The sequence below is a fragment of the Anopheles arabiensis genome, chromosome 2 (genome assembly GCF_016920715.1).
Source record: "Anopheles arabiensis isolate DONGOLA chromosome 2, AaraD3, whole genome shotgun sequence".
Taxonomy (NCBI): Eukaryota; Metazoa; Arthropoda; class Insecta; order Diptera; family Culicidae; genus Anopheles; species Anopheles arabiensis.
In genome coordinates this window covers 93556993-93570304 of record NC_053517.1, presented here as the reverse complement: position 1 = coordinate 93570304, position 13312 = coordinate 93556993, and the positions used below count along the sequence as shown (strand labels likewise).

General features: G+C 44.8%; 2 protein-coding genes across 2 annotated transcripts in view; both read left to right on the top strand.

Annotated features, from left to right (window-relative positions):
- The first annotated feature begins 622 nt into the window (after nucleotides 1-622).
- Nucleotides 623-5015, top strand: LOC120894744 (eukaryotic translation initiation factor eIF1). The gene is made up of 3 exons (XM_040297527.1): nucleotides 623-1004; nucleotides 2962-3119; nucleotides 3598-5015. The coding sequence occupies exons 1-3, from the start codon at nucleotides 977-979 to the stop codon at nucleotides 3742-3744; spliced, it is 333 nt and encodes a 110-aa protein (XP_040153461.1). The 5' UTR covers nucleotides 623-976; the 3' UTR covers nucleotides 3745-5015.
- Nucleotides 5016-7106: 2091 nt separating this feature from the next.
- The window catches only part of LOC120897342 (la-related protein Larp4B), a 53798-nt gene continuing 47592 nt past the window's right edge, over nucleotides 7107-13312 (top strand). Inside the window, exons 1-2 of the mRNA XM_040302158.1 lie at nucleotides 7107-7227; nucleotides 9511-10784. Coding sequence (XP_040158092.1) covers nucleotides 10074-10784 — 711 coding nt within the window. The 5' untranslated portion in view covers nucleotides 7107-7227; nucleotides 9511-10073. The remainder of the gene's footprint in view (nucleotides 7228-9510; nucleotides 10785-13312) is intronic.

The window sequence follows — 13312 nt, the reverse complement described above, 5'->3', positions numbered from 1 at the left end:
AAATCAAAATGATTCCTAGCCTCGGGTACGAAATAGTGGATACAATGTTTGAAGAGGTCGTATTAGAACGAAACGTTCAGTACAAATTATGTTTTTCTGAGTCAAGTGGTCAACTGATGAAAGTCGTAGGCTTATCGGTGCTGATTCATCATCATATTAAAATAGCATTTGAGTCAAATAACAGTCCTCCGTTAGCTTATCTTTTTGCGAAATATGCGGACTGTGATGTTACACCTACCACAATTGTGTTGTAACACAAAATGCATGGTTAAATTAGAAAATTCTTGAGCTAATGTATATCTGATGCAAAATATGATGTGGAATGATGGAATTATTTCTTGTACTTCAACGATGAATTAATAAATGATTACTTATCATACTATAATTGGCTTATTCAATCTAAGAATCTAACAGATGATCAGTAAAATGAGCATTCGTAAAAAATCGTTGAAATTTAAAGTTCCGACAACCATAAACACGGACCTGGATTGTCACATTGTGACACGTGACAAAACTGACAGCCGAACACGTCACGAACAAATGGTACAACCCGGTACCGTGTTCCCGCATACAAATCCTGTCATACGGAAAGGAAGAGAAGTTTTCGTGTTTGCGCCGTCAGTTTGCTTTCATTGTTGAAATAGCAGTCGCTCGGAGCAGTTCATTCAAGTTGTTCAGTGATTGCCTTAAAGTAGCACATCCGCCACTCTCTCTCTCTCTCTCTCTCCGCCCGCCCGCTCGCCGTCGCTCATTCGCTCGCAACGAAACTTCCAGACGGACCATCTCCGACCCCAGCAAGCAAGTGTGTGCGTGTGCACGAGGAATAAACGCGTGAAAATCCCGTCAGCTCCCCCCGCCCCATAAAGCACGGTTAGTAGTGTGCTTGTGGTACCACCAACGCCAACGCCACCAGGAAAATCCAGCCGCGCTAAGCGAAGCGTTACTTTTCTTCACTTGTGTCTATTTTGTTTATCGTATGTCCATCCAGAATCTTAATACATTTGGTAAGTAGAAACGGCATAACCGCACATTTTCTTTTCCCTCGCAGGATGATGTGTGTCGTATTTAGAGGTTAGCTTTTTGCGAAGGTTGCTCCGCTCCTGAACGTGCACGCGATTTCCGCATTCTTGACTGCGTGGTTTTGGCTGGCCAACCTCTCTCTCTCTCCTCTTCCCAGTGAAGCATCTCACCAACACACACACACACATACAACATAGCAATGGTACCATTAGAGGCTGTGGCATACTCTAGCTACTTTCTCGGAATTTCTCCATTCCTTTGCATTTCGTCATGTTGCATCCGAGCCAATTGACTTGTAACAAAGAAGCAACAGAATGCCCCTTTCGCCTTCACGTCGCATTTTGCGTCGAATGTTCGGCACGGCGACGTAATTTTACTATGTCATCGCACACACATCCAGTGTTCGCGTGATCCGCGCGCTTCTCGTGATGCCATTAAAGTTCCCAAGTCTCTGTATGCGTGCCTGTGTGTGTGTGCGCGCGCGCTTTGTACGGCGAGAGCAGTGAGAGTGTGTTGGACATAACATAAAGACAGCACGCGTTTCGCGCATCCCGTGCGCATGAAAGAGCGAGAGGTGAATATTTTTCAAAATGGCGGACGGCAACCTTCGTACACGGCGGCTGGTGGTGTTTTTGTGTACGCACGTACACACCCGTGGAAGGTTGCTTGTGGTGGGCTGGTGTGCGTGTCCTGCTCGTGGTGGCGGATGACATAGCAACGTGCGCTGCTTCGATTATTAGATTCGCGAATTTGTGAAACACATTTTCCGAAAAGAACGTAATTTACTCTTTTTTGTCCTACAAATGCATCAATTTTGAAAAGAATCGCTTTCTACCACATCGAAACTTTTAGCTCCAAGACATCCCCTAAATTACAGTGGATGAACACCCATTGGAAGCTGATCAAGGCTGAATTGGTGTTTGATGATGGTGTAGTAACACAATTTCTCGCCTGGTCATTGTTGTCATCGACTGCTACGTTCACGTACATCACAATCCTTTCGTTCTTGCATTGTGTGCGAAAGACACCAGCTCACCTTGTATTGAAAGCAGCGGGGGGCTGTTGCCCTTGCATTGATCTTCCGGTTCTGGTATCGCGGGGGTATATTGCACTTCGACGTGGCCTCGTTTGTGTGGAAACGAGGTTCCCAATCGAGGTGGGTAAGGGGTGGTATAGCGATTGACTTTTTCAGAATTAATTCTGAAATTGGTTAAAGTGAGTCGAACGACTCAGTTTCGCGTCTTGGCGTGCCAAAGTTAGGTCAAAAATATGTCTTACTTGGCCAGCGAAAGCAAAAATGAAAGACCTCACTGTGTCTCGTGATCGGAACGTAAAGTTCTGTCACCAACGATTGGTGCTGACCCCAGCCAGTCGTTGCATTAAGCCGTAATTCTATCGAGATGTCGGTTAGGCTCCAACTGATAGAAAAAAAAACCTTATCTTTCGAAGCTAGGATGTTCCCTCTTACGATGGTCAGTATCTTTGTCTGTCGCTTAAGTGTGTGCCAATTAATTGCCCTTTATTCTTACAAAGTTAGTCTCTACAATAAGTGTTATCAGCTAGGACTTAACGCTTTCACAGTACTGATGGAAGTTGGCCAATTAAAAACATTTGTAGCTTTATGAAATCGTAAACATATTTACTGTTTATTTTTGTTCGAAACACAAAGCTACTGGGGCTACACCTTAGTATGAGTGTCGATGTGAGCCAAACACATGTAAATGCGTTCCCATGACTCATGCACCAACACACAACACACCCAAGGCATGACCTAATAACGGAGTGTGAAGTGTTGAGCGGAGATTATAACGCCCGTTGTGTTGTCGGAACGCATATTATTCACATCGCACAGAGTTGCCTCTTAATTATTTACTGCAATTTTACTGCACAATACTTTCCTCTAGCAATCACTAATAATTTTGTTTTTCAATTGCTTTCCAGACCCATTTGCTGATGCAATAAAGGGTGCAGACTACGATGTGCAGGACGGTCTCGTGCACATAAGAATTCAGCAGAGAAATGGTCGCAAAACGCTAACCACTGTCCAGGGATTGTCTGCCGAGTACGACCTGAAGAAGATCGTGCGAGCATGTAAGAAGGTAAGAGCACTCAGAAAGAAGCATGTTTGGTGCTGTTAGATTTGCTAGATGGAATTGGAATCTGTGTATCAAAGCGCATGAAGTCGTTAAAAAAAGAAACAAATTCCATTTAAGATTCCCTGCGCGTTACAGGGTTTTCCAGGAGTTCTCATAGTTGTGGAACATTTCACTTCCTTGACTCTTTCTAATGGGAAGTGAACTTCATATGATGGAATTGGACTCTATGGCACCCTTTTTGGACAGGATTCTTGGAATTTCCTGTTTGATTTGTCCAACAAGGGTGCTCCAACAAGAAAAAGCCAATGAAGTTTCCCGCAACTATGAGAACCTCTGGAAAACCCTGTAAGGCTCGTTGGAATCGATTTTGACAGCCGAATTCCATTTCCATATATAAAATCTAATAGCACCAATAATAATCACCGACCGAACAGTACGTCGAACCTCGTATTAACTTGTTGGTTTTTCGATTTCTTTTAAGGAATTCGCATGCAATGGCACAGTAATTGAGCATCCTGAGTACGGCGAGGTACTACAGCTGCAGGGTGACCAGCGGGAGAACATTTGCCAGTGGTTAACCAAGTCCGGTCTCGCGAAGCCGGAACAGCTGAAGGTGCACGGTTTCTAAGCCAAGCACCCTACGCGCCCACCACCAGCATCAAAATCATCATCATTACTACCGCGCCACCGCGTGTACGTGTGTTGTGGCGCTTAGGAGGAAGTGTGTGAGTGTGTGAAACAATAGCTCTTACCCAGCGAGAATAGGCAGGAAGTGTTGTGAAGTAAGGCGTTTTAGAGCGAAGGGAAATTCAGGAAGGAATTAGTGCTTTTTACAGAGTCATCAATCCTAGCCATCGGCGCACTTATTTTGCAAACTCACTGGAGAAAGCATCCGTCTACTCGGCGCGTTTCCCCAGTGCAATCAATAGTTACACTATCCTCGGCACCTCCGGAGTGTGTGCATTGCTTCACCATTCAACATCCGTGGGCCCACCAGCGCGTACCCCCCCAATCTACCCCCGCTTGAATGATTGTAAATTCTCTCACCACAGATTCTCAACCCGTTTTCTCCTACCACATGCTCTCGGTATTGATCGGTTAATTGGATTTAAATAAGCAGCTTCTTTTATATCGTTGTCGTCGCACATCACGCACATCTTTTTCTCTCTGGTTCATATTGCTTCTCGCAATGCTTGTTGGGTGCGTAATTGTGAGTGTAAAATATCCCTAATAACTCTCATCTCTTCTCCGAATGATGGAGTATTTTTGTTTCTGATGAAAGATCCCAAACGTAGGAGCGCCGTCTCCGTTCCTTCGTGCTGCAGCTGGACCGGTGTCCCGCAAAGGGTGCTAACCGCGCAGCGGTTGGCCACCCCGAACGGGCATGGGCACTCTGCAGCAGCTGCTGTAAGTCCTCCGCAGTGATGATGGAGACTTAAAGCGGCAGCCCTACAACAGGGACAAAGGGAGGAGAGAGAGAGAGTTAGAGCGAGCGAGCAAGAGAGGGAGAGAGAGAGGGGTGTATGTGTGTGTGTGCGTTCGAGGCGCGCGCGTGCCCTCGGGCCAATGAGTCCGCCGCGTCCGACGAAACACATTTAACATCCAACAAAAAGGGCTAATTATTGAACGTTAACGACAGACGGGCGCGCGCGGTTTGTGATGTGTGCGTGTATGCGCATCCGGTTTAACAGCAAACACAGCCGCAGCAACAATAACAGCAACAACAGCATCAGCAACCAGAGCATCAGGCCTTCTTTTCCGGCAAGGAAAACACTGTCTTCAGGAGTTTGCAGCGTTATACACTTTTGTCATCTTAGATCGAAATAATAATGTAAAGCAAACAGATTAAACGAAAAAACATTAAAAAAAACAAAACATAGCCAAATCCAGAAGATAAAATAGCGTGTATTATGGAGTTTATTTTCGATTGTACGAATAACTTGCATTTGTTGTTTGTTGTATTTCGGTTTCGATTTTTTGTTCCAGGATTCAAAACTTGTACTTTGGGAGTGGTTGTAAGCGCAGCAATTATTAGCTTTTAATACCACTGATAGTATTTCCGTGTTTGGTGCTGTCATTAATTTATCCAAATCTTAACAGGTGACTGTTCGCTGGAGTAACTTCTTCCTAATTGCTTGTTTGTCTTAATATCTATGAGTAATCGAAGTACTTTTTTAAGCACTTTGTTCGACGGAACTGCCCCGTGAGTATTAAATGGTAATTTAAGTTATTCTACTCCCTTCATGGAATTACGGATGTTCCAACCCCATGAAATTCGTACATAGAAGTGGTAGAAAGCAATTGGCTCCCGCGAATTTGCGATTTGTAAGCGCCATTGCTTACACTTCGTAGAATGCAGAATCTAAAGTATTATCGAAACATCAGGCACTAACAACTGACGTTGCTCCAGCTTACATAACAACGATTTAGAATATCCTTTTAGGAAATTATTCCGCGTAAAGTACGCGACCCCAGCATGTTTGAGCGCCTTGTTAATAGAGGGACTTGCTAAAGCCATTTTTTCCACCACGTCAAAATTCAACAAATTTTTGTAATTCCATAGAATCTCTCATCTATTCCGAAACGATGTCATGCCAATGCCTCTTCTTTTCGTTAATTGAAGTTGTCCAAGTCGTGGCAAGATTCGTCGAGCGAGTAATAGCATAACGAATAGTTGCTATTTTAACCGGTGTTTCGCTTCTCGCATATATTCATGCTTTCTTTAGTTGCTGGATAGTTCATGTCTTCCGAAAACCATTATTTAAAGCGTTTGATGAAATCTATTCATCACCAATTGATGTAAGAAGTAAAATATGGTGTCCATCTTTCCCTACGACAAAGTGTTCGTCTTTCCCGCTTTGAAGTCAGGATACTTAAACCACCAGAAAATATGATATTTTATTGATTTCATCCTCGTTCTTTCGCCACGGTTTTTGCTTATTAGTCACGACGACTCATTTAGCTAATAAAAAAAAACTTCCGAAATTAGATCCACAAGGGACGGCACGATTGAAAATAAGTTTTGTTCGTGGCTTTAACCAATTTAGCATATATTACGTCAAAAATGTTCTCAAATGTGTTGTTTTACATTCAGTTTGGATGCTGTATTGAGAAATTATTCTATAATTACTTTTATCATGCATATATGAGTAGTGTCCATCTTGTCCTACCTTCCCTTATGTTTGCGCGATGCGCTCAACTGTTGATCTAATTGCATAGGTTTAGGCGTTGTGCGATGCTGGTTGCATACTTTTAGGCGAACGCAAGCGAGCCTTCGTTTGTGACGTTTTGTAATTTTAGCTCTTCTTTTGCGCACTAAACATGCTTAAACTTAAACAGAAAAATGTTAGTAATTTGAGGATAGTAAATGTAAACAATCGTAATTTGATTGTGTTTGTAGACATAGATTTTATTTTAAATTGCAAAAAATCTTGTTCGAAAATTCACATTTAATTAATGTTTGAAGATCCCACAGCTAACCACAACGTCCCTGAGTTCAAACAGTGCGAATGTTTTGAAACCGTGTTGGCCTCTGTCACTTGCTCGAATAGTATGTTAGGCCGCGGTGTTCATGCCTTCCTTCAAATGAAATGAAAACGGTATTGCTAGAAAAGTTTCCAATGTTCATGTACCAAAAAAGTAAGACAAAACTGAACAGCTTTGTGTGGCTAATACTTAACTCCAAAACCAAAAACATACATAAAAACTAGGTTAACTATTTATCTAAAAAAAGTCCTTCAACAAAACTCCACGAAATGAAGCGTTTTCTGCTCCATTCGCTGTCCGCAACGGATTGTCTCACAAAAATCACATCCACCGACCGCTCACAGCTCACCACTCACTCACTCACTCGCTCACCGTCGGCATCTCATTCATCTGGTACACACGGTACACGATGAGTGCGCCCCCCGCCCCCTTTACGCTACAACTCAATCAACCACACAAACAGCGCAAAACGGGTCGCAGCAGAAACAGTTCGCTTCTGTTTGTCAAACCGAACACGCGCGCGCACGCTCCCGTCGCACTGTTCCCGCATCCCGCTGGATGGTGACGGATGGTGACGGAGTGTTTGCTCCCTGTGCCCACCTCAACCCCAATAAAAAGGCAAAAGGTTTGGCAGCACCACGCACAATTCGAGGTGCACGAGCGCGAGGCGAGGCGTTTGGCCCTTGGTGGAGGCGGTGTTTGCGCGAATCTCTTGCAATCTCGGTCGTCCCAGTGCAATACGGTGCAGTGGAATATAAACAAGGAAGAAAAAAAAAAACAAATATCAAACAATCCCATTTTGCAGCTGCAATTGTTTTTCGTGCTTCGTGTGAGCGTACTGTTGTGACGTGGGTCGGGGTCAGGGTCACGGAAGGTGTGCATTTTCCGTACCGTATGGTAGGGAAAAATGCGAACTTTGAACCCCCCCCCCCCGCGGTTCCATCGCGGGGGCGATCCTTCCCATCTCTCATCGCTCCCCCAAAATGCGCGCACACACACGCACACTCACACACATGAACGCTCTCTCGCGGTTTGGTCGGTGTGTGGAATCATCCAAGCAGTCGCGCGCTGCAACTGGGAGAGGTGCAATATTGTTGCCGGTCAGAGTAGGCAAGGAACAACAAGTACGCGCGGTGCTCTTGTGTTGTGTAGTCTCCCCTCCTCCCCACTCCTCTGGAAGCTGCTGTTGTGGAGGAGGAGATGTAATTGAATGCATCCAGTTTTTTTTTGCATTTCGGTGTAGGAGAATAATAGAACGAGTGGTGTGGTTGGGTGCGGATGGTGGTGATGATTCTTGAGCAGCCGGTTGTTCATCTTGGCAGTGCGTGCGGTTGTTGTGTTTCTTTGTGCTTTGGTGCAGCTCTTGCTCTGGATGCCTTTTGACCTTGTACGAATGAGAGAGGGAGCGCGGAATAAGAGAAAGGCAGTGAGAGAAAGGCAGACCGAGAGATGACGATGGGGGAGGGGTTCACAGATTATAAAAAAAAACAATCAGAAAATTCATAAAAAGAACAGATACACAAAAGTGAAAAATTGCGTTTAAAATGTTACAATTTTTGCCTTTAAAAAGAACGTTAAACTTCTTTGGCTTCAGTCACAAACTATTTATTCAACCCTAAGGGGTAGGGCCCTCCCCTGCACATCTGATCACCCCCAACCCAATCACTGGACAAAACATACGGAACCAAAACATACGGAACCACCATCGTACCTTGTCCCCACCCACGCAAACATTTAGCATTTTCGCCATCCCGCCACCAGGCAAAAAGGTCGTTCCACCACATTCCTCACGTATGCAACAGCCGCGTCACCCTTTTTTGCAATTAGCCCATTGAACGTTTGAAAGCAAGCACGCAGTTTTCCGTGTAAAGAATGTCGAAAAGAAAATCCACAGTGTGGGTGGGTGGCGCAAAAGAAAGGACACGTGTGAGAGAGAGAGAGAGTGCGCGAGTGCACGCGTCAGAGAGTGAGAACAGTGAGCGAGCGGGAGAAAGAGTGTGAACGGTGACGTGAGAGCGGTGAGATACGGATACATCTCACCATTCACTTTGTTTCGTTTGTTTGTGTGTTTTTTTTCTTTTTTAATTAATTCCTTTCTTTTTTTCGAATGCGAAACCTTTTTTGGTTGTGTGCATTGCTTGCGTGGCTTTGTTTCGCGTGCGTTTCAGCTGCTCAAACACACAGACACTCTGCCGCGCGCTCGCTTTGCTCATTTCTCACTCGCGCAGCCCTTTCTCACCGCGGTCGCGTACACTGCGTGCGTATACGCACTGGGACGCATGGGGTGGTGGAGCATTTCTGTCTGTGTATGTTTTTTTGTTGTATTTCTTGTTTTTAATGCGCACAGTCGCCCACTACTCTAAGCGGATTTACACTGTTAGTGGCTATCGGTGTGTGTGTGTGTAAGTGTGTGTGCGCCTTTAATATTTGTAGCTTGTTGTTTGGGTGCTCCTGTGCTCACCCCCCCCCTCCCCGGTTCCCTTGCAAGAGTTTTTCCAACGCTCCAACACCGGCAGTGGCTTGCAATCTCTTTTATATGTGACTCCGTACGTGTGTGTGTGTGTGTGTGTGTGTGTGTGTTAGCAAGTTGTACGTGTGTTGAAGATGAAATGCACACATTAATCATATGGAGCCTGTTTTTTTGGGAAGCGCTCCGAATGATTAAGCTTCCGTTTAATTCCGCCTTACAGTATGCAATACGCATCACAAATTCACCCTTGAAACAACCTGCTGCCACTGCCACGGTGCTGTTCGCCCGCTTGGAGCATCATCAGCATCACAAATCAGCTCTCATCGCGGGCTGTGTGGCCAACCCCATTAACATCCAGTGCACAGGTCCAATCGTACATTAACATTTCTTCTATTTTATACATTCAATTATGCGCACCATCGAACGATGGCTCGCTAGTGTGTGAGTGTTATTTCAGGGTTCGATCCGAGCTTCTGAGTGTGCTGATGTGGCCTGGCCCCATCACAGGTCGTATGCAAATGTGTGTGCCAGCTGTCGGTGAAACCGCGTGAAACCGAAGACAGTATTAATCGTTTTCATGCAGGCTAAAACCAAAGTGCAGTGCAGAGTGTACAATTGCCACCGTGTCAGTGGTTCGCCAATCAATCAGTGTGTTGAGCAAATGGGTGCGTAAGTGTGTGTGTGTATGTGTGTGACAGACGAAGTACATGATGTACCATATGGGTAGTGCCGTTGCTAGTGAACGGTCCAGCTGGGACGATGGCAGCTGGAGGTCCTCCTCACCCCGAAGTCCACGGCGCGGTCGGCTGTACACTCGTACACAGATAGGTGCACAACCCGTGGTGCACTAAAGGTTAAACTCTTTGAGGCGAGGCGACAAACGACAGGCAGCAAAGGCATATCTCCTGACCCTCCAATTCCACTCCCCCGAGGTCCCTTTTCCCCACCTTTTTTTTTCGCCCACCCCTTTTGCGCTCCCCCATTGTGGTTGAACACGGATAATGCCGCTGCGAAAGTATCGACTCGTCTCGTCCGTGACCGGGAGCAACAGTGGCGGCAGTGGCAGCGCCAACACCTACCAGCACAGCTCGTCCAGCGGTACGTTCACGCTCACGTCCACGATAACGACCCTGGCCAGTGGTGCCGGTGGCGCCAGTCCGGCGTCCATCGGACATCATCACCACCACCATCACCATCATCAGGCGGCGCAACAGCAGCAGCAGCAGCAGCACTTACAGCTACAAACGGCCAACGTAGCCGTTCTTCAATCACGTTCGCGCCATCAGACACAGCAGCAGCAGCAGCAGCAGCAGCTATCTAACACCCACCATTATCACCACCATCATCACCATCATCACCATCAGCAACAGCAGCAGCAGCACCAGTACACGCAGCAAGGCGGTGGAACAATTACAACCGTGCAGGGACAGGCGCGGCTCCCGGCACACTACACGACCCACCAGCCAGCGCTGCTGCAGCATCACCAACAGGAGCAGCAGCAGCAGCATCAACAGGCGGTCACGCTAGCAGCGAACCATCCGCCCCTCCAGCAGCAGCAGCAGCAACAGCATCATCACCCGGTACCGGTACAGATCCTGCAAACGGTCCCCGCGGCGGCACCACCCATCGTAGACCCGCTGCCCCTCTGTCTCGACGCGAACGGGACGTACCTCTGCACGTCGTACAATCCACGGTGCTACATCATCCAGAAGGTAAGTAAGAAGCTCGCACGCCATATGCACACACTTTGTATATGAAGTGCTACGATGGCATTAAAATAAGGAAAATAATTTAGAGATACAAAAAAATGGAGCAAAAGTGGAAAGGAAATTCTTTATAACAGCTTGTGGTATGAAGCTTTCTAAGCGCCTGAAAGTATGCTATATATAGGTATTTTAGTACAAATTCGTTTTGCTAATCGAACACCTTGCTAAGCGCCTGTAGGTATGCAATATTTAAATAAAATATTTTTTTAGTTTTGGTAAACCGTTATTTTAACCGAGCCGGTCTGGTGGTACAGTCGTCAACTCGTACGTCGTAACAACATGCTCGTCATGGGTTCAAGTCCCGAATAGACCGTGCCCCCATACGTAGGACTGACTATCATTCTATGGTAACAATAAGTCACTGAAAGCCAAGCTCACTTCACTAGTGGGTATAGGCAGGCCTTGGCCGACTGCGGTTGTTGTGCCAAAGAAGAAGAAGAAGAAACCGTTATTTTAATAATTTAAAACTTCAAACAAAATCGTTATCACTTGTTGGGTGCTCAAAGTCCAAATGAAAAACAGTTCTCACATGCGCTTGTACGATTATTTAAATTTTTTTGTTGTAAATTTTCTAAAATTCAGTCAAACGCTTTTTTATCTAAATTTCAGCGTTAATTTAAATTAATAGAAAAAAAAACAAAAAGCATGCACCTATTTTGAGGACCTCGATTTGATCAGCCACTCACCCAAACTCGATCGAATTGGGGAACGATCGTAGCGATTGCCCAAATGGCATAAAATTGTGGTTTCTTGGATATTTTTTTAACATTTTGCCATATTGTACGTATAACTGAGCAGAATCCTCATGAAATAAATTAATGCAAACGTTGTATCTAGGCGACTACAGCTAACGTTCCTCTTCGATCGGAGGTTCAAACGCGGCTGAATATACCGGGCCTTTAGATGTAAAACATGGCTTTCAGCAACATATTGCATACCATCAGGCGCTGAACCATGCCGTGCAAGCGTGCTTGTTTAGCCTAATATGTCTGCTATTGGACCTTAACCTTGCAATCGTACCTCAACTTCATACCGAAAACCTACACCTTTACCCCAATCGAGCGATTAGCATGGCAGTATCGAATTGTGTTTAATCTAATCGATTGATTCACTTTTTTTTTAAATTGGACTGCAAAATATCCGTGCTGCCTGAGACATTTTCGCTGCCACCTTGTTTTTACAAAATCAAATCAAAACAGTAAATCCTTTGACAGAGCTACCATATGGTGCTGATCGTGCAAACGCTACAGGGCACAATCGAAATGTAGCCACGTTCGGGAAATTCCGCTTCGTATCGCTTTTCCGTGACGCGGCGGCTGATTAATTGGATTGGATCTCGTATTGGATTGCTCGGATGGGGTGTTTTATTTTCGGTGTTTCCATCTAGGGCTTCCGTTTTCTTTTTGTTTGGTTTGTTTGATTTTCGATAATTAGTTTCGAACACGGTTGGAATGGATGTCACTTCTGTGTTACTGTTTGCAATTTTGTTCATTGGAAAAGCTTTCGATTACGCTAACGAAAGCTTTAAATACAAAAAAAAATACATTTATGCACAAAAAACATATAATCATTAGCTGGTACAGCAGTTGTTGAGGTTTCGATTTAGCAAATCAAACAAAGAGCAGCTTCATCATGAACGGCCATGCAATACGTTACCATATGGTAGTACATGGTTCCCGTTTTTTTTGCCATCCTCCAGGGAGTCGTTGTTTGATATCGTATTGTTGTTCCATCTTTCCTTTAGGTTTCAATGTGCGCTATATTTCAAACGCATGTGGCGTAGCATTCCACATGAATCGAAACCGCTTCCTTGTTCCATTAGACCAAGCGGCAGGATAAAATGGGGGAGCAAATAAAACCGTCCTGAATTTTCGTTGAAATTGCAATCACGCTTACAACGCCCGTAAACTATACCCGCGTCTGTGAGATGTGTGCTGTGCGCGCCACATCAAAGCCCGTGCTGCTCATATCAAATGTTAGGCGTGTTATCTGGGTTGGCTAATAATTTTGCGCAATAACTTGTTGCATCTGGTTTGCCCGTTCCTCGGGGAAATCGATTTCCAATCAACAGGTACGCACTATAACGATACGCTTTGTTCGTAGTTATGCAGATTGCTGGACCATACCATTATTTTCGTGGTTTGAGGGTGTTTTTGGCCGAAGAAATAATTGATCAAATTTAAATAAAATAATTTAGGGAAGGAATACAATTACAAGAATCGAAACGTATTTGATAGCATAATTACGATTTCATGCAAGGTTGCTCCTTAATTTATGCAATTTAAAGTTGCTTTACATGTTGATATTATATTTAGTACAATAATTAAATCCTCTTCATCGGTGGAACTGTACTAAATAAATGATTTATTTTAACATTCCTTTGTGGTGGTAACTATTTTAATAATTTATGTATATTGTCGGCTACTCTTGGAGCTGATGCACCTTTTCACAAACTATTTTTATTGCTGACAATG